This window comes from Mastigoproctus giganteus, chromosome 9 (assembly GCF_048544385.1).
Source record: "Mastigoproctus giganteus isolate SK-2022 chromosome 9, ASM4854438v1, whole genome shotgun sequence".
Classification (NCBI taxonomy): domain Eukaryota; kingdom Metazoa; phylum Arthropoda; class Arachnida; order Uropygi; family Thelyphonidae; genus Mastigoproctus; species Mastigoproctus giganteus.
Genome location: NC_143583.1, coordinates 197,617,182 through 197,643,693, shown reverse-complemented (window position 1 = coordinate 197,643,693; position 26,512 = coordinate 197,617,182). Strand labels below are relative to the sequence as shown.

The 26,512-nt window shown below is 38.8% G+C and overlaps 1 protein-coding gene across 1 annotated transcript in view; it reads left to right on the top strand.

Annotated features, from left to right (window-relative positions):
- LOC150081007 (uncharacterized) overlaps positions 1-26,512 on the top strand; it is a 193,640-nt gene that overhangs the window by 65,082 nt on the left and 102,046 nt on the right. The window contains exon 5 of the mRNA XM_090380885.1: positions 637-739. Within this exon, the coding sequence (XP_090237011.1) occupies positions 637-739 (103 nt within the window). The remainder of the gene's footprint in view (positions 1-636; positions 740-26,512) is intronic.

The following is a 26,512-nucleotide window of genomic DNA, read 5'->3' as shown; positions in this document are numbered from 1 at the left end:
TCTGGAGACCACACCTAAAAAAAAAAAAATAGGGCTTCCAGAGAGGTTTCAGAAAAGGGTTACCAGTGAAAATCAATGCGCACATGAAGAATGGTTTGGAAGGTGTGGACTGCAAAGTTTTGCCAACCATACACCTAAGGCGAGATTTGATTGATATAAGGTGCTGAAGGAGTTGAATAAAATGAATGAGAAAGGTCTGTTCTTCCTTGTGAATGAGACACAAACCAGGGAATACCAATATAAAATCTCAGGAAATAACAATAGATTTGAATCTTGTAAAATTCCTCTATGGGCAGCATGTTATCAAACATCTCACCACTGACATATTGGAGGAAGTGAAACTGAAGTTTAAAGTAGAATCACAATAGTTACCTTGTGAGGATGGGATTAGTATGAATATTCTGTTTTATTGTTGTCATTGTTATTATTATATTTCATTTATTTATTATTTCTTTTCTTTTTTTTTTTTTTTTTTTTGGTTGATGTAGAAAAGTCCACTTCCTTGAATCTTTTTACTTAATACATAGGCTGATATTCTTGCAAATTTAATAGTATAGTCAATAAGTTCAGTTTTTTCTGAGAACAGAAATGTGATTATTTCTGTTCATTCTTAATATTCTTTATCTCTCTTTACAGAAATTTATGGGGGAGAAAGAGCATGGAGTTCGTGGCCTCAATAGCTTTTACTGGAGACAATGTATTAATAGCAACTTGAATACACTTGACTACTATTTTACAGGTGAGCATGTGTATTTTAAGTGTTATTTTAAATATTCTTGTTTTCACTCCAGCATGATCACTACAGCAGCAGAGTTTACAATTTAATTATTTTGACAATCAATACTATCATTAATCATATTTGGCAGTCGTGCATGCTTGCACCATGGTCGATTCAAATGTGTGAACTGTGACATTCAACCTGTGCCAGCAAACAGTACTGAAAGGGATTGAAATGATGTAACAAACATTTCAAAGTAATGGTAACCAAGTTTCAGCAAACTCCAAACAGAGGTAAATGCACGATGTGACAATAGCTGTACTATTGATGGTGCTAAAAACTTTGTCTGCCCACATTTTATTTTATTTTTGTTTAATACTGTAACTGGTATCAGGGATTTTCATCAGACTTTGCAGTACTGTGAACCCCCCCCCCCACTACAAAATGATAAATGAATTTGTGATCTCCCACCGTGAATAAAGTTGATTTTTTGTTGTAAATTTTTATTAGAAATAAAGAGTTGGGAAAATAATAAACTTTATACTTTTATAAATGAAAACCTTTGTGTTGGAAATAAACAAAAACAATCCAATTTAAACTTTGGCTAAATTTTAAATTTTGCAACCCCCCAAACTCAGGGATTGCAATGATACGGTTCAAGAATCTCTGCATTAGCCTAACTGGATACAGCAATTTCATTATGTTATGTTATGTTAGGGAATTTGCAAAAACAGGCAGTTAGGCATCAAAAATCAGAAATGAGAAGCTTACGGTCGAGAAATGCACTTGTCAACCCTGCCATCTGTTGACAGTGTAAACTATCAGTTTGTCTGCCTACTTTCAATTTTGTCAAAAGAGCTTGGCACCAAGTACTTTTCCAATAAAAGAACTGGAAAAATAGAAAAGTGAATATGCAAAGTGAAGAAGCCATTGCAACTGAAGGTTAAGAAAAGTAGTGTCATATTAGTGCCATCTAGAAGAGAATTTGCCTGTTTTGCTGGACATAAAACTTGAGTCTCTGGGGAAGGGTGCACTTGCTGTCCATGCCCAAGACCAACTAACTCAGCCACAGAGTCAGGTGGGGGAAGGTAGGAAGGAGCAGCAGTGCGTAGCACACGCTTCTTGATTAGACCGGGGTTCAAGCCCGTCACCACCAAATACGGAGGATGCAGAAAGGTCAGGGAATGACCACCGCATATCCCGGAGCAATATGGCCTTAGTTGCTAATGCTCCTAAAAATCAAATAACAACAACAACAGGTGGGGGAAAGCCATAATAGTTCCTCACATCATTGACTGAACTTGGGCCTTTCCACCTGGTGTGTGCGTGTGTGGGGGGGACAGTGTTAATTATAATCACTGTGCTACCTGTGCAGACATTACTTAGGTTTGCAAAACTCAAAGAAATAAATCATAATGTGAAAATTAAAGCTGTTTAAGTAGAATGCAGTAAGTGGGTCACAGAACAACTGCCAAATTCAATAAGACTGTAATCTAACGTTTTAGATGGTGCAGATCAGCATGACAGGAAAAGCAAGGTACTCTACTCATAGTTTTGTCTATTTCTTTAGTGTTGTGGTTCAAAATGGATTCTTTGGGCTCCCAATAGTCACAATAACAGATTTATTTTGTTTCGATTGTTGGCTTAGTGCAATTGAATCAGTGAGCGATTACTGGGTACTGAGCAGCTACTGAGCAAGAAAGTTACTTTATCAGGCAGGCTGCATCATTTGCCACCCACTTGAGAAGGCTGTGTGTGAATTCTCTCAATGACCGAAATTTTTTGGTCCTGGAAATGTTGGTTGGTCTCAGAAGAACATTGGGGTTTTCCCTTACTCAAGTAGCAGGCTGAAGAACATGCACAATTTACAGATATGTTATGCATTACACCATTATAAATGGCCCCACTTGCTTAGCATTAATCTAAATATGATGGCTTAAGATGCTATATGGTCTCTATTAACTAGATAGATATCTAACAGCGAGCAAATACAATTGAATTATAGTATACATTTAAAACATTCATCAAGAAGCCTTGAATTAATATATACCATTAAAAAAATACTCCACAAGGAGGGTTCCAAGTTGGATGAATAATGAAGTTGCAAGTTTACTTGAACAGAAAAAGACAGCATGGAAAAGTTACAGAGCAATAAAAAGTACTGAAGCCTATAACAGTTACAAGTTGATTTGTAATAGTGTCACAGAAAAGGTTAGGCCAGCAAAGGCAGATTATGAGAAATTGCTGGCAAAGAGAGCAAAGAGTTGGGGGGGGGTAAGGAATTCTTCACATATATAAATGCAAAGAAGAGAAGGACAAACCAGATCAGATCCTTATGTAATGGATGTGGGATAGTATTAGATACCCCAGTTGAAGTTACAGGTGAATTCAACAGTTACTTTGCATCAATATTTACAGAAGGAAAAACTCTTTACATCAATGAGAAATTATGGGAGTGAAGTTGAAAAAATGTAATTAATGATGTTGAAATTTTACATTTAATCAAATAACAACAACAACAACAGGTGGGGGAAAGCCATAATAGTTCCTCACATCATTGACTGAACTTGGGCCTTTCCACCTGGTGTGTGGTTATGTGGGGGGACAGTGTTGATTATAATCACTGTGCTACCTGTGCAGACATTACTTAGGTTTGCAAAACTCAAAAGAATAAATCATAATGTGAAAATTAAAGCTGTTTAAGTAGGATATATCATCAACTCATCCTGGAGTTGATGCATATACCCCATAATCTTAAGGGAGGCGGAAAGTGAGTGCATTGAACCATTGAGGCTAATTATGAGAGCATCACTGGACTCGGGGAGTGATTCCGTTGGATTGTAAAAGTGCCAATGCATCAGGGCAGTTCTAAGAGTGAAGTGGGAAATTACTGGCCAGTTAGTCTAACTTCAGTAGTAGGGAAATTCATGGAGGCAATGATCAAGGGTGGAATTCAGGATCATTTAGATAGAAATGGAATTCATTGTGTTTAACTAATCTGGTTAGCTTTTTTGACTGAGTCACCCAAGAGCTGGACTTAAGGAATAATTTCGACATTGTTTATTTGGATTTCAGCAAAGCATTTGACTCAGTCTCACATGAGCAGTTACTTTATAAGCTGGAACAGGTTGGAATCACAGGGAAAATCCTTAAATGGATAGCTGGATGGCTTCAGGGTAGGAGGTAGAGAGTTGTGATAAGTGGTTATTCTTCAAATTGGGTTGATGTAAGAAGTGGGATTCCCCAAGGATCAGTATTAGGACCACTGTTGTTTTTGATTTTCGTAAATGACATCAATGAAGGGATAGAGGGTGTGATGTCTAAATTTGCAGATGATGTAAAGATTGGTAGAGTAGTTAATGATCACCACCAAGCAGAGCTTCTTCAGAGTGACCTAGACAGATTTCAGGAATGGTCAGAAAAATGGCAACTGTGCTTTAATCCAGCAAAATGTAAGGTATTACACCTGGGGAACAGTAACCCCAAAATACTTATATACTTTATGGATTTCAACTAAGGCCAGTAATGGAGGAAAGGGACTTGGGTGTAGTTACGATACGATCAGACTTTACATTCTCTGAGCATTGTAGACTGGTTGCAAGGAAGGCCCATGGTGTCCTATCGATGATTTATCGAAGAGTTGCGAGTGGAGATAAGGACGTCATAATCCCATTATATAAGGCTATTGTTAGACCACACTTGGTGGCACCTCCATAGCCAGGTGGGCAGGAGCAGCAGTGCGTAGCACATACTTCTCGATTAGACTGGGGTTCGAGCCCGTGACCACCAATTACGGATGCGGAAAGGTCAGGGAATGACCACCACATATCCCCGGAGCAATATGGCCTTAGTTGCTAATGCTCCTAAAAACCAAATAACAAACCACACGGAATACTGTGCTCAAGTATGGAGACTGTATGGGCACCTAAAGAAAGGCTTTTTGCTTCTTGAAAGAGTCCAAAGATGGGTAATGCACCTGGTGAGATCGGAAAAAGGGCACCCATATGAGGAAATTAGGTACCTTAGAGGAGACTTGACTGAGGTGTTTAAGGCTCTGAGAGGCATAAGCAAAATGAATGAATACGAAATTTTCATGGTTCTAAATGATATAGAACTAGGGGCCATAATTTCAAGTTACAGGGGGAGATGTTTAGGCTGGATTGCAGGAAGTTTTATTTTAGCCAGCGAGTTATAGATTACTGGAATAAGTTACCTACATGGGTGGTAGAGGCTGACAGTTTGGGAAAATTCAAAGATCAGCTGATAATTACCTGTGGGAGGAGGGAAACGCATAGGTTGTCTATTTCCTTTCCTCTTATTATTTTGTTATTTTATTTTATTTATTTTTTGCTATTTTATTTTAGTATTTTATTTTTTATTTTTTGGCTGGTTCAGCATAAGCCATAGGATTTCTTGCCATTGCTAATACTAAAGCCAATCTACCATAAGAAATAATAATCTTTATTTACTACTATAAAAAGAGATAGAATGATTCCTAGAGGAATCTTTATATTAGCATTAGTAGAGGCATATGATGCAAGAAAGCAAGTTTATACAGCATCAGCCAGCACTAGCTTTATATTTATATATAATCGATTTATATATAAATCGATTTATATCTACACATATATAAAGGACGTGGATGTGTACAGTAAGCACCACATGGTGGTGTAAGGCAATTGTGCTCTTCCCCCCCCCCCCCACCAAACTTTGTAGTTTTAATGTGCTTCCAGATATAAGAGTATAAAAACACTGAAAATGTGATCCTCAGGTACTTTCTTAAAAGGTTTCATGCAGAACACCTAATTACAAAGATGTGATATTGTAATCGAAATCTAGAAAGAAATAAGTCAAATTCAAACTAATTACAGATATAAGAATTTTAATTGAGATGTTAAAAATACAATGTGTTTAATTAATACTAAAGTGGTGGATGTTCTTGTGTGTGTGTGTGTGTTTGTGTGTGTGAGAGAGAGAGAGAGAGAGAGAGAGAGAGAGAGAGAGAGAGAGAGAGAGAGAGAGAAATAATCTAAATTCAGTTTTTATGAAAGAATATATTAAATAAAAACCTCAATTATAATGTATTTGTTTTTCGTGGACTGTTTTATAACAAGTTATTAAAAAAAAAGGAATTAGCAGGATGATACCTGCTACAGTCATTTTGAAATTCAAATAAAAAGTTGTGTTTTCTTGTGCAGTTGGGAACATTTAAATGTCATGAAGCTTTATAAAGTAGAATTTAATGTGTAAATTATCTTGTATGTTAACTTAATTTCCTGAATATGTCTTTCATTCGTTTCCTTGAATATGTAATTCAAGGGATTTCATGCATGTAATAAGTATGACTAGTAAAAAAGTGCCTTAAATGCTAATTAGCATTGGCATTAGCAAGGGCACATGATGCAAGAAAGCAAGCATCAGCCCAAAAAAAAAAAAAAAAAAACAAACATACACCCCCTTCTCATTTCACTCATCAACCTGTTCCAAATGTTTGTCTAGTTTTGCCTTGGAGCTGTTTAAGCTATCAGTTTCTACAACGACAGAGAGAAGTTTGTTCCAGCAATCAACCACCTGCTCAATAGGGGCAAACTTCAGCACATCTATCCTACAACTGTCCTTCCTCAATTTGAATTTATGCCCTCTCAGGTGATTTTTCTGAGCAAGAGGAAGAATCCCATCAGCATTGAGCATGCTCAAACCATTCAAGGCTTTGTACACCTCAATCAGATCACCTTGCAGGTGCCTAATCCCCAGACACTGTAATTTGAAAAACTTAAGCCTTTTTTCATAAGAGCAACCATTTGTTCCATTCACTAATCTTGTTGCCCTTCTCTTTACTCATTCCAACAGCTCTACATCCTTCTTAAAATGAGGCCTCCAGACCTGTATACAGTACTCAAGGTGTGGCCTGACCATTGCCTTATACAACGGTAATCATCTCCTTATCCCCGCTAGAAAAATTCCTGTATATTCCTAAAGAAAATTCCTAAAGACACCATGGGCTACTCTAGCAGACTGTCTGCACTGCTCAGAAAATTTCTTATCTAACTGCACAATTACCCCCAGGTCCTTTTCACTCTCTACCGCTGTCAGTGTGGTACCACACAATTGATTCTTTATATTGGGGTTACTGCTTCCCGTTATTAGTACTTTACATTTGTCAATGATAAACTTCATTTGCCACCTCTCAGCCCATCTGCTCAACTTCTCTAGATCCTGTTGCAGCAGTGTACTGTCATTAGTATCATTAACAACCCTGCCAACCTTCGTATCATCTGCAAACTTGGACATTAAGCCTGATATACCATCATCAATATCATTTTTAAATAAACAAAATAACAATGGGCCCAACACTGAACCCTGGGGGACTCCACTAATAACATCAGTCCACGAAGAGCAGTGTCCATTGATTACCACTCTCTGTTTTCTCCCACTCAACCATCCCTTTATCCATAGCAGCAATTTGCCTCCAATGCCACACTGCTCCAATTTGTGCAGCAGTCTTCCATGTGCAACAGTATCAAAAGCCTTAGTAAGATCCAAATATATGATATAAAAATTATTCTTCGCATCCAGTTCCTTTATGACTACATCAGAGTACCCAATCAAATTGGTCCCATGGGTACCTCCCCTGTGTCCAAGGAAGATGTCATAATTATGACTCATAGTTTGCTTAATTCCTTTGCTGCCTCCTTTAATATAACTGGATAGATTCCATCCACCCCAGGTGCCTTTCTTATGTTTATCTTCAACAAGTTCTCCTCCACTTTACTCTCAGTTATTACAAAATTATCTAGCTTCCTGCCAGAGTTTAATACACATCTGGCATTCCCCTCCCTGAATAACTCCTCATGTATGAATGTAGATGCAAAATATTTGTTTAGTTTGTTAGCTACCTGAGCAGGATCATCAACAGTTGAACCATCGATATCAAGTGGACCAATCTGATTCATCCCCTGCCTTCTAGAGTTTACATAAGTAAAGAACTCTTTGCTGTTTTTCTTTGCATCCTTTGCCAAAGATTTCTCGTAATTTGCCTTTGCCTGCCTAACCTCCGTTATAACTTGGTTGTAGACCAGCTTATATCTAACATAGGCTTGTTTGTCACCTGTTAATTTATTTGTATCCCATGCATTTTTCTTTTTTGTCATATGTCCAATTAGTTCATCTGATATCCATTTAGGCCTAAATCTTGAACAATATTTCTTAGTTGGTATGAAAAGCTTAGTAGCTTCCAAGATTATTTCTTTGAATGCTTCCCATTTCAAATTTGCTGTTGGTAACATCATCAGTTGTTCCCAACATATTAGGCCTGATGTAGCCGAGTGGTTAGGAGCGGGAGTGCAAGCACGCATTCCTTGAGTGACCGGGATTCAAGTCCATGACTACTTCTTCTTCTTTCTTTGGTAGTTGTTGGCGCATAGGCTTCTGTGGCCATAATGCACCTCCCAAATGACTACTAAATATGATAAATATTTGTATTGATGATTTATTGTAAATTCTACTGACTTGGTTGTTGTGCTGGAGTATAAACAGAAAATTTATTTATTTTATATAGAATTTAAATACTGTCTCAGACCACCATTGTCACCTTTACTAGGTAAAACCCTTCCTTTTACCCCTGATGGTAGTTACCTCTTTGAGTAAATCCCACTTCAGCACACTGTGATCACTGCCACCTAGCGGTTCCTTTATGTGAAGGTTATTAATGCATGAAGAATCACTAGTGATAATCAGATCAAGAGCATCACTCCCTCTAGTTGCCTCCCGAACATGCTGCTGTAGAAAACAATCATCCAATAAATCCACAAAAGCTTTCCTAGTGTGTGAGTTACCAACCCACAAATTCCAGTCAATCTCTGGAAAATTAAAATTCCCCATTATAAGACACTCTGATTTACTGGCTCACTATTTCTCTGCACAATTGCTCATTATACTCATCAGATTCATTAGACCTATAACACACACACACACCTACTCTCATTTTTCCTATCCCAGTGCTTATGTCACACCAAACAGACTCAATATTGCATTGTCCACTAACATCAATTGGATGCACTTCCTTAGATTTTATGTGTTTCTTAACTAACATCATAACCCTTCCTCCCTTCCTATCCTTTCTATGCACATTGTACTCCCCAAATTCCAATTCTGCACTTCTTATGTCTGTGTGACACCACGTCTCTGATATCCCAACAGTATCTGCCTTTGATGTCTTGACTAGCACTTCAAGCTCATCAAATTTATTAACTATACTGCTAGCATTGGTGTACACACAAGTATACATGCACCTGTTTCTACTCTTAGTTACTCTAACACACCGCATGTATTTACTTGTTCCACTATGACTTCCAGTAGTCCTGGAAATCCCCATTGCCTTGATTTCCAGGCTGCTGCTCATTTCCATTTCAATAGAAGCAGTGCAAGAATCACTTTCACCTCTGCCAACAGCTGTTGTTAATCTGTTAGTCCATGTATTCCCTCCAAGCTAGCAGTTTTCTGACCCACCTAACTCTACCTTGTATAGCATCAGCAAACATTCTTGCATCATTTGTCCTTTCTAAGTATTTTAAAATTCTGATTAGAATTTTCTCTATTAGGATATTTGAATGAATATTTCAAAGTGTACAGAACCCACAGATAACTATCAGAGTGATGTAAAAGATACTTGTTAAAGCAGTGGTTCTTCAAATAGGCCTATGGGGTTGGGAAAGTTCTGACTCATAAGAACTGCAATGCAACAATACACCAATCGTATAACTGAAACTTTATTAAAATAATAATAATATGAGAGAGGATAAAATTTTGTAAAAATAAAATGATAAAATGAAATAAAATACACTGATTTTACAATAAAATACAGTCGAACTTGGTTATAATGAGCATCAGGGGATAAACAAAATTTCCTCATGATAACCATTATTCACTATATTAGTGATGAGTTAAATCTACCATCGATTTTTTTTTAATTCTCAATGACTTGATGAAAAGATAGATTTTAAAAACAAAACAAATATTAGAGAGAAAAAAAATAATATTAGTATATACCTACATGTTATTTGTATTATTATGCTTGTATAAACTACAATACGCTTAATATTAAACACACTTTATTTGGCTGTAATTTTAAAACCATACACTTAATATTAAATGCAATTTATTTCTCCATAATTAAAAACAATACTAATTAATAATAAACATGATTTTAATTAGTCTTTTTATTGTAGTGAACCACTGAAGCAATGCTTCATTAACATTTGTAACCTCACACTTTCTAAATTTTTTTTTTTTTTTTTTCAGTTTTATTTTCTTTTTCAATGCTGATATGTAAACACATTTATTCTTCTACCGTGTCAATAGTGTTGAAGAGGACAAAGAAAACTTTTTACACACTTCAACATTTTTTGAGCCACGTTTCTAACTCACAAATAATTTCGACTTTTTTCACAAATCAAGAGACACTTTGTTTTGTTAGTAGATATGTTTCTGAAGGAAGGGTTTGTTTGTAACTGATTTTACTTCAAAATGACAGTAAAGTGATCTTCATACAAAAAATTATCATTTTCAAAATTCTTAGAAGTCCTGAAATAAATTTATGGTTCAAAGAATACAAGACAATCTGTAAATAGGGTAATATGAAGAAATTACAAGTGGAACACCAATGCACTATTGTATAGCCCCCATCCACGAAAAGACAAAGCTAGGTCATAAACTGGCCCCTAATGTGATGCGGGTGGTCATAAAAGCTGAGTCGCCCCTTTCATTTTTGTCTCTTCTAAGAATTGGGTTTTTCGACTCTGCAATTAAGAATGTTTGTATAGTTACCAAAATTTGTAGAGTATATCCATGTAGTATGCTTGTTATAATAGCGAGAAATTGTATGGCAATATGCATAAATTAAAATAATTATGGCTTTTTGCTCATTACAGCCATGATCTCGTTATTTCAATACTCATTATAACCAAGTTCGCCTGTAATAGATAAAATTAAAAATATAGAAATTACACTATATGTAATTAAAAGTGATAAAACCTCCTCCTTTATCAATAGTAAGACTGTTGATAAAGGAGGTTTTATCGTTCCTTTTATTGCTCCTTTATCAACACCACCTCCTTTCTCAAAAGTAAAACTTAACTTGTCACAGTACATCCTTAGATAACTGCAGGTTCATGGCTCTCAGCATGTAGTAGTAGTAGTAGTGGCATGTGATGCAAGAAAGCAACTGTATGAGCTTATGCAGCATCAGCCAAAAAAAATAAATAAATAAAAATAAAATAAAATAAAATAAAAAAAATCACACCATTCCCTCCAAATGCCTGTCCAGTTCCTCCTTAAATTTATTTAACCTTTCAACTTCCACAACAACAGATGGAAGTTTGTTCCAGCAATTAACCACCCGCTGGCTAAAGGCAAATTTCCGCACATCTATTCTACATCTGTCTTTTCTTAATTTGAATTTATGCCCCCTTAGGTTTGTAATCTGGACAAGTGGAAGGATCCCATCAGAATTCAGCGTACTCAACCAATTCAAGGCCTTATATACCTCAATACCTTATATACCGCGCAGGTGCCTAGTCTCCAGCCACTGCAGTTTGCAGAACTTAAGCCTCTCTTGGTAAGAGGATCCCTTCATTCCCCTCACCAATCTTGTTGCCCTTCTCTGTACATGGTCAAGTAAATCTACATCCTAAATCTAAAATGAGGCCTCCAGACCTGTACGCAGTACTCAAGGCGTGGCCTGACCAGTGCCTTATACAGAGGGACAATCACCTCCTTCTCCTTGCTAGCAAAATTCCTATATATCATTGACAAAACCCCATGACTTGCCCTGGCAGCCTATCTCTGCATTGCTCAGAAAACTTCATATCTGACTGCACAATTACTCCCAGGTCTTTTTCATTTTCTACCACCTTAAGTGTAGTACCACACAGTTGGTACCTTTCTCTGGGGTTACTTCTACCCATATGCAGTACTTTGCATTTGTTAAGGTTAAACTTCAGTTGCCACTTCTTAGCCCATCTGCCCAAATTATCTAGATCCTGTTGCGTTAGCACACTGCCATTACTGTCATTAACAACCCTGCCAACCTTTGTATCATCTGCAAACTTCGACATTAAGCCTGATATACCTTCATCAATATTATTGATAAATATACAAAACAACAGTGGACCTAACACCAAACCCTGTGGGACTCCACTAATAACATTAGTCCACGAAGAGCAGCACCCATCGATTACCACCCTCTGTCTTCTCCCACTTAACCATCCTTTTATCCATTGTAGCAACTTACCCTTAATACCATTCTGCTCCAATTTGTACAATAGTCTTCCATGCGCAACAGTGTCAAAAGCTTTCCTGAAATCCAAATATATGATATCAAAATTATTTTTTGCATCCAGTTCCTTTGTAATCACATCATAATATCCTATCAAATTTGTCAGACAAGACTTTCCCTTAACAACCCATTCTGTCTGAATTATTGCTGCAGTCTTGTCTAGATGATTCTGCAATGCATCTTTAACCAGTGACTCCATTATTTTACCCGGAATAGAAGTTAAACTAACTGGTCTGTAATTACTCATGTCACCCTTCGATCCCCCTTTGTGAATTGGGGATACATTTGCAGATCTCCAGTCCGTGGGGATCTCCCCTGAATCCAAGGATGCTCTCATAATCATGGCTAAGGGTTTTCTTAGTTGCTTTGCCGCCTCCTTTAATATAACTGGATAGACCCCATCCACTCCAGGTGCTTTTCTTATGTTTAACTTCAATTTCTCCTCCACTTTGCTTTCAGTTATTACAAAATCATTAAGTATCCTGCTACAATTTGATAACCTTCTGCCATTTTTAAACCATTTTCATTTCATGTGTTATCATAAGCTCATGCTCTACATGCATGATACTGCTCATGCTCCTACGATAACGTGTGCTGCTGCGAGCCATTATCCTGCAGTTATTTAAGGATGTACTGTGACAAGTTAAGTCTTACTGTTGATAAAGGAAGTGGTTGCCTCTGAAAGCTATGGCTTTTTTATAATAGCTTTTATCACTTTTAATTCCATATAGTGTAATTTTTATATTTTTAATTTTCTCTATTATTTTATTATACAACATTGTATTTTATTTTATTTTATCATTTTATTTTTACAAAATTTTATCCGGTGTTATATTATTATTTTAATAAAGTTTCAGTTATACAGTTGGTGTGTTGTTGCATTGCAGTTATTATAAAGCAGTGGTGTTGGAATGAGTGGGAAATCACTCAATAAAACCAATTTTATTATGGGGTTAACATGACTTACAAAGAACCAAATTCTTGAAATTATTACTCCCAAATCTTTTATAGATGAACCATTTGTGGTGGTTATTGATTTTGTGAAATTGGAAACTGGATGGTGTGTTCCATAGCAATTCTGACAGCTCTGGAGTTGTAGCTAGAGGTTTTGGCTTGGAACACCACCCAGTTTCCAATCCCACAAAAATAATAACAACCACAAATGGTTCATCTATAAAAGATTGGGGAGTAATATTTTGAAGAATTTGGTTCTTTGTAAACCATGTTAACCAGAAACACAAATATTGGACCATTTTGGACATCAGCATTAGTAGTGGCACATGATGCTAGAAAGCAAGCTTATACAGCATCAGCCCAAAAGAAAAAAAAAAAGCTCCTTCCTATTTCATTGATCCATTTGTTCCAAATGTTTGTTAGTTCTACCTTGAATTTATTTAAGCTATCAACTTCCACAACAACAGATAGAAGTTTGTTCCAGCAATCAACCAACCACTGCATATCTATTCTACAACTGACTTTCCTCAGTTTGAATCTGTGCCCCCTCAGATTTGTAATCCGAGTAAGAGGAAGAATCCCATCAGCATTGAGCCTAATCAATCCATTCAAGGTTTTATACACCTCGATCAAATCCCCTCACAGGTGCCTAGTCTCAAAAGCAGAACTCAAGCCTTTCTTCATTAGAGCACCCCTTTGTTCCCTTCACCAGTCTTGTTGCCATTCTCTGTACTCGTTCAAGCAACTCGACATCCTTCCTAAAATGAGGCTTCCAGACCTGTACACAGTACTCAAGGTATGGTCTGCCCACTGCCTTATACAAGGGGATAATCACCTCATTATCCCTGCTCGCAAAATTCCTGTATATCACTGACAAGACCTCATGACTTACTCTGGCAGCCTGTCTACACTGCTCAGAAAATTTCATATCTGACTGCACAATTACCCCCAGGTGGTGCCTCCGTAGCCAGGTGCACAGGAGCAGCAGTGTGTAGCACACGCTTCTTGATTAGACTGATGTTGGAGCCCATGACAACCAAATATGGAGGATGCAGAGAGGTCAGGGAATGACCACCACATATCCCCGGAGCAATATGTCCTTAGTTGCTAATGCTCCTAAAACCCAAAACAACAACAACAACTACATACCCCCAGGTCTCTTTCATTCTCCACTACCCTGAGTGTGACACCACCCAGTTGGTACATTTCTCTAGGGTTGCTGCTACCCATATGCAGTATTTGTCAATGAGATGCCACTCAGCCCATCTGCCCAACTTTTCCAGATCCTGTTACAGCAGCATACTGTCATTACTGTTATTAAAAACACTGCCAACCTTTGTATCATCTGCAAACTTTTACATTAAGCTTGATATACCTTCATCAATATCATTGATAAATATACAAAACAACAATGAGCCCAACATCGAATCCTGAGGGACAACACTAATAACATTAGTCCACATAGAGCAGTATCCATTGATTACCATTCTCTGTCTTCTCCCACTCAATCATCCTTTTATCCATTGTAGCAGCTTGCCCTTAATGGCTTACTGCTCCAGTTAGTACAGTAGTCTTCCATGTGCAACAGTATCAACAGCTTTCCTGAAATCCAAGTATATGATATCAAAATTATTTTTTGCATCCAGTTCCATTGTGACCATATCGTAGTATCCAATCACATTGGTCAGACAAGACTTTCCTCTTGAAAAAGCCATGCTGTGTCTGAATTATTACTGCTGTCTTGTCTAGATTATCCTACAGTCCTCTAACCAATGATTCCATTATTTTCCCTCAAGCAGAAGTCAAACTAACAGGTCTGTAATTACTCGTGTCACCCTTTGATCCCTCTTTGTGAATTGGAGATACATTTGCACATCTCCAGTCCGTGAGGACTTCACCTCGAGTCCAAGGATGCTCTCATAATTATGGCTAAGGGTTTGCTTACTTCCTTTGCCACCTCCTTTAATATAACTGGGCAGATTCAATCTACCCCAGGTGCCTTTCGTATGTTTAATTTCAACAATTTCTCCTCCACTTTGCTCTCAGTTATTACAAAATCATTTAACTCCCTATTAGAGTTTGATAAACATCTGGCCCTCTCCTCCTTGAATACCTTCTCATGTGTGAATGTAGATGCAAAATACCCATTTAGTTCGGCAGGTATCTGATAATGATCATCTACAGTCAAACCATTTATATCAAGTGGACCAATCTGATTTATCCCCTTCCTTTTAGAGTTTATATAAGTATAGAAGTCTTTGCTGTTCTTCTTTGCATCCTTTGCCAAAGATTTTTCATAATTTGCCTTCGCTTACCTAACTTCCTTTGTGACTTGATTAAAGACCAGCTTATATTTGCCAGCTTATGTCGCTTGATAATTTATGTGCATCCCATGCATTTTTCTTCTGTGCCACGAGCCACATTAATTCATCTGATATCCATTTAGGCCTAAACTTTGAACAGTATTTCTTAGTTGGTATGAAAAGCCTAGTACCCTCTAAGATTAAGTCCCTGAAGGCTTCCTATTTAAAATTCACCATTGGTAACATAATCAGTTGATCCCACTGTGTAGAATTTAAAAAATCTCTGAGACTACTGTAGTCACCTTTATGAAAGCAAAAACCCTTCCCTTTACCCCTGATGGTAGTTACATCTTAAATAAATCCCATATCAGTACACTGTGATCACTGCCTCCTAGTGGCTCCTTAATCTGTAAATTGTTAATGCAAGAATAATCACTGCTGATAATCAGATAAAGAGTGTTACTCCCTCTTGTTGCCTTTCTAACATGCGGCTGTATAAAACAATCATCCAATAAATCCACACAAGCTTGCTGATTTTGAGTGACCAACCCACAAGTTACAGTTAAAATCTCCCATGATCAGCGCCTGGAGGATTATATCTCCACCAGTAATCTAGCAGTTCTGAACAGACCTAATCAACCGTCAACTTTCTCCAGCACACTATGGGAGGCATACATAGATGTAACTTTGGCCACTTGGTCGATTGTTGGGCATCTCTCCCTCTGGGTGGTACAAGAATACTAGACTAGACCACAGAGTCCTAACCTTTGACCTCCACCACTCCCTCGTAGCACAGTATCCACCTAGATTCCTCTCTCCAAGATACGCCATCCAAAAAAGCAGACTGGAACTTATTCCAACAAACATTGATGGAAAAAGCCAGGAATTTCGACCCAAAATATCTCAATCCAGACCAACACTAACAAAAAGTAACGCTGCTTATAACTGAAGCAGCAAACATGGCCATCAGGAAGAAGAAGCTCGTTCCCAAAGCGGTCCACTGGTGGTCACTGGAACTCCAGGCAATAAGACAGCGAGTGAATAATGCCTGAAAAAGGTTCCAAAGGGCACGCAGATCTTGGCCCCAAGCAGAGGTTGACATACTCAGACAGCAATACTGGGAGGTCAGGAACCAATATACGGCTCAAATAAAACAAGAAAGAGACACTCCTGGGAAGACCTTGTATCCACAGTGGGAAATGCAGACCCCTGGGGAGTGGTATATAAAATCACCACCAGTAAATTCCCCACGGGAGAAGTCGTTGCTGCCACCTTAACATCTCAAGGGACATATACCAGATCCTGGCACTCTTCCATTAATAATATATTGGACCATATCCTCCTACCTTCAATAATTCCACACACGCACGAACAGAGAATTCTGCGAGGGGAATGATAAATACTCCACCCAGACAGTGGAGCCCCCTCTCACGATAACGGAACTCAACATAGCTGCAGCCAAAATGCAAAAGAGGAAAACTCCCGGCGAAGATCAAATAGAGCTGGAAATACTAAAAAAGGCAGTGGAAATTATACCGGATACTATATTAAACCTAGCAAATCAATGCCTCATGGAGGGGTTTCTTTCCAACTTTGTGGAAGACAGCCTGAGTCAGACTTATCCTGAAAAACCCCACTAAACCCCAGGACATGCCAGGCTCATACAGGCCTATTGCTCTGCTGTCGATGCTGAGCAAGCTCGTTGAGCGACTCATCTACCACAGAATTGAAAACCGTTACCAGAATACTCAATTGATGTCAAGAAACCAATTTGGTTTCAGGAAGGGATGCTCCACCACTGATGCCCTCGAGAGGATCATCGATGCAGTCAGAAACTGTAACAGGAAATATTTTCTCCTCATCTCAATTGACTTCGCTGGAGCCTTTGACTCCCTCTGGTGGCCAAGTGTTCTGGCCAGGCTCCGACGGGCTGAAATCCCATCAAATCTATTTCGCTACATGAAATCGTACCTGGAAAACTGAAGAATCACTGTCAGCACTCCCTTTACCTCTGTATCCAGACCGGTTTACAGGGGTTGCCCCCAGGGATTCGTCTTGGGGCCACTCCTGTGGAACCTGGTGCTTGATGAGTTTTTAAATCTGGATGTTCCAAATGTCTCTACACAGGCATATGCTGATGATCTGATTATGATGCTTCAAGCAGACAGCAGGGCTCAACTGGAGGCCATAGGCAGTCATTAGCATTAGCATTAGTAGAGGCATATGATGCAAGAAAGCAAGCTTATTCAGCATCAGCCAAAAAAAAAAAAAAAACACACCACTCCCATTTCACCCCTCCATTCGTTCGAAATACCTGTCCAGTTGAGCTTTAAATTTGTTTAGGCTATCAACTTCAACAACAAGTGATGGAAGTCGGTTCCACCAACCAACTACCCGCTGGCCAAAGCCAAATTTCCGCACATCTATCCGACATCCGTCCTTCCTCAATTTGAATTTATGCCCTCTCAGGTGATTATTCTGAGCAAGATGAAGAATCCCATTGGCATTGAGCATGCTCAAACCATTCAAAGCCTAATACACCTCTATCAGATCACCTCGCCGGTGCGTAGTCTCCAGATTCTGTAATTTGCAAAACTTAAGCCTTTCTTCGTAAGAGCAACCCTTTGTTCCATTCACTAATCTTGTTGCCCTTCTCTGTACCCCTTTCCAGCAGCTCTACATCCTTCTTGAAATGAGGCCTCCAGACTTGTATACAGTACGCAAGATGTGGCCTAACCATTGCCTTATACAAGGGAATAATCACCTCCTTATCCCTGCTAGAAAAATTCCTGTATATCACTGACAATACACCATGAGCTACTCTTGCAGCTCGTCTGAAGTGCTCAGAGAACTTCATATCTGCCTGCTCAATTACCCCCAGGTCCTTTTCATTCTCCACCACTGTCAGTGTAGTACCGCAGAGTGTTGATACGTTGCTCTGGGGTTACTGTTTCCCATATGTAGTACTTTACATTTGTCAATGTTAAACTTCATTTGCCACCTCCCAGCCCATCTGCTCAACCTTTCCAGATCCTGTTGCAGCAGCATAGCGTCAGTAGCGTCCTTAACAACCCTGCCAACCTTTGTATCATCTGCAAACTTGGACATTAAACTTGATATCCCATCATTAATATCATTCATAAACACCGAACCCAACACTGAACCCTGAGGACCTCCACTAATAACATTAGTCCACGTTGAGCAGTGTCCATTGATTACCACTCTCTATCTTCTGCCACTCAACCATCCCCTTATCCATAGCAGCAGTTTGCCTCCAATGCCACACTGCTCCAATTTGTGCAGCAGTCTTCCATGTGCAACAGTATCAAAAGCCTTTCTAAGATCCAAATATATAATATCAAAGTTATTCCCTGCATCCAGTTCTTTTGTGACTACATCATAGTATCCAATCAAATTGGTCAGGCAAGACCTGCCCTTAACAAAACCATGCTGCATCTGAGCTATAACTGAATTCTTGTCTAGATGATCCTGCAGTGCTTCTTTAACCAGTGCCTCCATTAATTTACCTGGAACAGAAGTTAAACTAACAGGTCTATAATTACTTGTGTCAGCATTTGATACTCCTTTGTGAATTGGGGTTACATTTGCACATCTCCAGTCTATGGGTACCTTCCCTGAGTCCAAAGAAGCTCTCATAATTATGGCTAGGGGTTTGCTTACTTCCTTTGCTGCCTCCTTTAATATAATTGGATAGATCCCATCCACCCCAGGTGCCTTTTTTATGTTTATCCTCAACAATCTCTCCTCCACTTTCCTCTCAGTTATTACAAAATCATCCAGCTCACTGCCAATGTTTACTTTACCTACATCATTCTCCTTCCTGAATAACTCCTCATGCGTGAATGTAGATGCATAATACTCGTTTAGATTGTTAGCCACCTGAGCAGGATCCTCAACTGTTGAACCATCAATATCCAGTGGACCAATCTGATTCATCCCTTTCCTTCTTGAGTTTAAATATGTAAAGAACTCTTTTCTGTTTTTCTTTGCATCCTTTGCCAAGGATTTTTTGTAGTCTGCCTAATCTCCTTTGTGACTTGGTTACAGACCAACTTATATCTATCATAGGCTTCCATATCACCCATTAATTTGTATGTATCCCATGCATTTTTCTTCTCTGCCACATGTCTCATTAGTTCATCTGACAACCATTTAATCCTAAACCTTGAACAATATTTCTTAGTTGGTATGTACAGCCTGGTAGCCTCCAAGATTAGTTCCTTGAATGCTTCCCATTTTCAGTTTGCTGTTGGTAACATCATCAGTTGGTCCCACTGTATAGAATTTAAATACTGTCTCAGACCATCATAGTCGCCTTTACGAAAACAAAAACCCTTCCCTTTACCTCTGATGGTAGTTACCTCCTTGAGTAAATCCCACTTCAACACACTGTGATCACTGCCACCTAGTGGTTCATTTATCTGCAGATTCTTAATGCAAGAAGAATCACTACTGATAATCAGATCAAGAGTATTGCTCCCTCTTGTTGCCTCACGAACATGCTGATGTAGAAAACAATCATCCAATAAATCCACAAAAGCCTTGCTAGTGTGCGAGTGACCAACCCACAAATTTCAGTCAATATCTGGGAAATTAAAATCCCCCATTATAAGACTCTCCGATTTACTGGCCCACTCCATTTCCCTGTACAATATCTTATTGTACTCATCAGAATCATTAGGCCTATAGCACACTCCTACTCTCAATTTTGATTTCCCTATGCTTATGTCACACCAAACTGACTCGACACTGCCCTGTCCATCGATGTCGACTGGCTTCACTTCCTTGGACTTTATGTGTTTCTTAACTAATAGCATAACCCCTCCTCCCCTCCTGTCCTGTCTATCCTTTCTATACACATTGTATTCCCCAAATTCCAGTTCCGCATTACTTATATCTGTGTGACACCACGTCTCTGATATCCCAACAATATCTGCCTTTGATGTTTTGAGCAATACCTCAAATTCATCAAATTTATTTACTAAACTCCTAGCATTGGTGTACACGCAGGTATACATGCACCTGTTTCTATTCTTAGCTACCCTAACACAACCCATATGTTTACTTGTACCGCAATGACTCCCAGCAGTCTCTGAAATATCCTGCATCTTGTTTTTCAGGCTTCTGCTCATTTCAATAGAAGCAGTGCAAGAATCACTTCCACCTCTGCCAGTGGCTACTGTTAATCTATTAGTCCTTGTATCCCCCCCCCCGAACTAGCAGTTTTCCGACCCACCTAACACTGCCTCGACAGCATCAGCAAAAATTCTTGCACCCTTTCTATTTAAGTGTATCCCATCCCTGTAGAAGCAATCTCTCCTGTTAACAAGTACAGTCCAGGCTGAAAAAAATTCTACCCCTTGAGCCTTGCACAATCCCTCCAGGGCCGAATTGATCAACAAGGCTCTCATCAAGGCTCTCGTCATGCCACACACACGTGCTACAGGATTGGGCCAAGAGGAATCTTCTAACGATCTCAACCGAAAAAACAAACTCAATACTCCTCGGTGGTGCTCTTGACCCTAGTAGACCTCCACTAATCAAAATAAATGGAACGACCATCAAACTCAAACAGGAACTAAAATACTTAGGAATAATACTAGACCGAAACTTGAACTTCACATCTCATCTCTGTTATCTCAGAACGAAAACAAGGAGGCTCTCAGCCCTGATAACCAAAATTACCAGGAGGGACTGGGGACTAAAGAAGAGGGCCCTCTCCCTTCTATACAAAGCTCTCTTCATCCCTATCCTTGCCTATGGTGCAGGCGCCTGGTATCAGAAAGCAAACACAGCAGTCAACAAGAAAAAGCTGGAGTCGATCCACTGATCCATACTATTGACAACAACTAGAGCCTGCTGCACAGTGAGCACCCATGCGCTCCAGGTCCTGGCGGGCTTCCTTCCCCTGGACCTGGAGATTGTGCGCTGTGGGCTGCTACACCAACATTCGAAAGGAAGAACCACAACTTATCTAGGCTACACAACAGATCCACAGAAAAGCAAATCCTCAGAAAATAAGAGGTTAACGAAACACCTGCAATCTATCTGGCAAAATAGATGGAATCTTACCGTAAAAGGGCAAGTCACCAAAAAATTTATACCCGATGTCAGTAGGGTATATCCTATTTCCCCATCCTGGTTTTCCCCTGGCTTGCACACTACCTTCCTTCTTACGGGACACGGCTCCTTCAGAGGGAATCTCTGACAACCCGAGCTGTAATTGCAGTCAGGAGGAAACCTGGGAACATCTTATCCATGACTGTGACAACTATGAGGACCTCGGATTTCAGCTATATACATGCATCAACTCATTGCTAAGAAACTGAGAAGAAATAATATTGCAAGAAGAAGATAATTACCGGGCTTTCACCATCTTTTCCCGCGAACTCTTTGAAAGACAAAGATCCCTGCCACATTATCACTAACCTATGAAAACACAGACGTAACTACCTGAGATGACTGCGAAACTCTGAACTAATGACCACCTGAAGCAGATACAACACATGAACGTAACAAACTGGACCTGACTTCTGGACTTGGACCTCCACCGGACTAATGCAAAGACGAAGATTGCAACTTGGACTCGGACCTCGAAGATTGCATCTTATGATGTCATACAGCCATATAGTGCCCCGGCTCTGTCTAGCCTGCTTTTTACTCCTCTTTCCCTAGCACGGGGGGGGAGGGGATGGCCTGCTGTCTCCTCCCCCTCCTGCCACCCCTCTTTCTCCTCTGGTGGGGCATGGGCATGCCACACTATTTCAACAGGGGTCATCTTCTCTATAGACCCCTTACTTCCAATTTCCAACCCCTCAGTCTTCCACCTCCCCTCCCATCTCTCTCTCCTTACAATAGCAGCTGCCCTACATGTACAAATTTAAAACACCAAAATTCATGCCCGACCTATTAGGAAATCTTATCACCTCCAGCGCTTATCCCTTATAGGCCGTCTAAGCAATGTATAATGTACCATCTGTGCCCAAAAGAAAAGAAGAATTTTTATTTTAATTATTTTTTTATTTATTTATTTTTTTTTGATTTATTTTATTATTATTATTTTTTTTTTTTTTTTATTTTTAGGTCCTAGCCACTGAAATCTCAGGAAAATAGGTGGTAGGACCTGCCAGAGCAAACTTTAAGGGAACACCTGGCTGGCCTCCACGTGGCGGAGTACGTAAACGACAGGTCCTATCTGTGGTCTGGCGGCTAACAAGCCAGAGGAACAAGGGGCACAACATATTACACAATACATGATCCACACACTTTTAGACCTCTGGCCTTGACAGCGTACTGTCCTCGATACAAAGAACATACACGAGGATGGGGTAAATCCCTGGTGCCGTTAGACCCAAAAATACTCCGTACTCTGTAAGACCTTCTGATATACTGGCCCACTCTATTTCTCTGTAGAATTGTTCATTGTACTCATCAGTGTCATTAGGCCTATAAAAAACTCATACCCTCAGTTTTACTTTCCCAGTGCTTATGTCACACCAAACTGACTCAACATTGCACTGTCCATCTGTGTCAACTGGATGCACTTCCTTAGATTTTATGTTTCTTAATTAACAGCATAACCCCTCCTCCCTTCCTGTCCTGTCTATCCTTTCTGTACACATTATACTTCCCAAACTCCAATTCTGCATCCCTTATATCTGAGTGACACCATGTCTCTGATATCACAACAATATCCATCTTGGATGTCTTAACCCGCACATCAAATTCATTAAATTTATTCACTACACTCCTAGCATGGGTATATATGCAAGTATACATGCACCTGTTGTTACTTTTAGTTACTCTAGCACAGCCCATGTATTTACTTGTTTCCCGACTTCCAGCAATTTCTGAAATCCCAGCAACTTGCTTTCTGGGCTGCTGCTCATTCCAGTAGAAGCAGTGCAACAATCATTTCACCTCTGCCTGTGGCTTCTATTAGTCTGTGAATCCTCGCACCAAGCTAGCAGTTTTCCAACCCACCTAATATTGCCTCGATAGCATCAGCGAATATTCTTGCACCCTTTCTATTTAAATGTATCCATCCCTGTAGAAGCAATCTCTTCTGCTAACAAGCACAGACCATGCTGAGAAAAATTCTACCCCATGAGCTCTGCACAATCTCTCCAGGGCCGAATTGATTGACAAGGATCTCATCATATACTCCTTCCTGTCGTGTCTCAGCTGAATTGTAGACACTTTTAAATTAACCCTAATTTGCGACTTTTTTTTTCAACGTTGACCTGTACTTGCTAAGTAAATCCACAGATCTCCTACACTTAATGTCATTAGTCCAACATGTACAACGATATCACCACTTTTGTGTACTTAAAAGATGATATCTGCTCTACAACGTCATCAACTTTTGCCCTGGTCCTATTCCACCTATCCTTTTTGCACAATATATTTCCCCATTTTCCTGACAGTTGAGTCACCAACAATAACTAGCTCCTGTGGAACCAGTGCAGTCTGCCCTGAAGTTTGCCACTGTGTTGCCTGGTTCATAAGAGTGAGCTCTGGTGTTAAGTTGGGCAGCTGAGAGCTTGATGGGACCCCCATTTTAATTCCTTCGAGGGCATCTACCCGACTCTTCTAGCTCTCATAGACGCCCATCAGAATGCTGAGTTTATGCCTAATTTTTTCATACTCCCTGCACCTAGCACGCGCGTGCGCGCGCGCACACACACACACACACACACACACACACACACACACACACACACACACACACACACACACACACACACACACACTCCATGGCTAGATCATGTCCTATTCGAGAGAGATTCAAACATGTCCCATTTTGCACATTTTTTTAAACTATGATGTGTTGTAGAATTGCCCCTTCGGTTCTCCCCTGAGCCACAGCACATTTGCTACTTTGTGCATGTTGCTTTGCTGCTCTAGTATGGGGCATGATTTACATTTAAATACAATTTGATTAACAATAAAAATTAAAAGGATTTATAAATTTAATTGATTAATTGCCAATGCTGTTCTAAGTTAACAGAGTCCTACTACAGTGCTACATATTACTCTGTCTAGTTTTATGTTATACCTTACGCTATCAAGTTCGAGATATATATAATGCTATTCTGTATCTATACTACGCAATGGCAGCAAGTTTCGAATGGTACAATTTTTACTGATACTAAGTAATAACCCACAAAATCTCTATCTAATTTCAAAATAAACTAAGTATTGTAACTAGGAATATAAAGCTACTTCTAGAAAATAAATTAATATGCCAGTTAAGTCAATAAAATGGTAAAAATTTAAGAAAAACTTCTGTGTTAGCTGGAGCCAAAAAATTTTGCCTGCACTGAGCTAATGCTCCTAATGCTCTTTGTTACATTGTTAAAGGGGGGGGTGACTTTCGAAGCAAAACTTTTCAGGGCACGTGTTCATTTTTTCCTATTATAGAAACCTAGTGTTGCATAACTTAGTAAAAGGAACAGCTAACTTCTTCTCCTGTCACTTAGCTTATTTCATACTTTCCTTCAGTGGCATGCCGTTTTTTTTTGGGGGGGGGAAGAGAAAGAGAGAGGGGGGGTTATTTGTATAATTTATATAACTACTCCTCCCTTGACTTCTCTGGGGAAGAGGGGGCTTTTAATAGTATAATGTCATTATTAATCATATTTTTAAATAACCTAAATACTTGTAAAATTGTCTACCTTGAATGAAACCTGGCATTCCTTCCCATTAATGAGTGACAGTTTTGGATTATTACTCATTGATGGGAATTTATTATAGAAGAAGAAGAAGACTCATTGATGGGAATTCTCTTAATCTGGGTCTACAATACTTTTGTCAGCTACATTTGGAAAATATACAGTACAGAATGTTTGTTTTAATTATGGCTGGAATGTGATAATTTTAATTCTTTCATTTCAGTACAAGTCATGGGATGGAAAAGAAATAAAATAAAGGGCATTCTCCCAAAATGATTAGTGTTAATCATCTTTTTTTTTTTTTTTTTTTGTCTTTCACAGTGATTAATTCCATCCCCCCCACACACACAAGTCCCCAAAACACGTGATATATTAATATGTATGTGGTGATTTTATTTTAACATTCCATCAGAAAATCTTTGTGTAGTTATTCATTCAGTTTGGCAGCTTTTTGGGTATATATAACTTATAAACCTTTTGCTTCCCAAAGCAGTGTGTTTGTCAATATCAACTAAAATTATGGTAATATTATGGATAGATTACTGACAGCTGAACTTGGTGATTTCTGTTCCTCATTAGCTGCTCCTAATCAGGACTGACAGCTAATATCACTCAAACTGAATGTCATATTAGACATTAAAATCAAAACCTTTTTTTTTTTTTTTTTTTTTTCTTAGAATGTGATGCCATTGCATGATCCTAGTTTTTAAAAAAAACAGTCTTAAGTAACCTAACCTAATCTAACCTTTTTTACATGCAAATAGATATATGAAATATATCTATTTGTTTGTAAAAGAAGGTTAGGTTAGTTAAAATTTGAAAAGTATTGGTTCTTTAAAATATAATATGTATTACATTAAGAAAAAAAAAAAAAAACAGTAAGTATGCAGTTAAAACATAACAAGGGCAAAAAAAGTCATACATTTCATTAACATTGCCTTTCTTTTATCTTTTATAAATGAAAAACCACAATATCTCTTTGCTTTTATCTTGCTTCCTTAGTAGTTGAGATTACTAATTGCACAACTGATTTCTACTCAGTAACATTAAAAAATTGATTACTTTAGGTTAGGGAAGTTAGCTAACTTTTAAGTTATTTAAGTGCACATCACTTCTTTTGATCCTACTATTATACTTGACAAATGAAGTATTACGAACTGTTCTATAACAGTGACTTGAAATATGGGAAAGAAATTTTTAAAAATGCAGAATAAATGTGTATGAAGTATAACTTTGATAATAAGCTCTGTGCAATAAATAATGATAAATAATGTGCTTAAATGCACCTATTACCTCCTGTGGTCAACATATCTTCGGGTTTCCATTTTTTTTGGGAAACGGGGACAGTGTATGGAATTAGCATTAGCAGAGGCATATGGTGCAAGAAAGCAAGCTTGTGCAGCATCAACCAAAAAAAAAAAAAAAAAAACCCCTTCCTATTTCATCCCTCCATTTGTTCCAAATGCCTGTCCAGCTCAGCCTTAAATTTATTTAGGCTATCAACGTC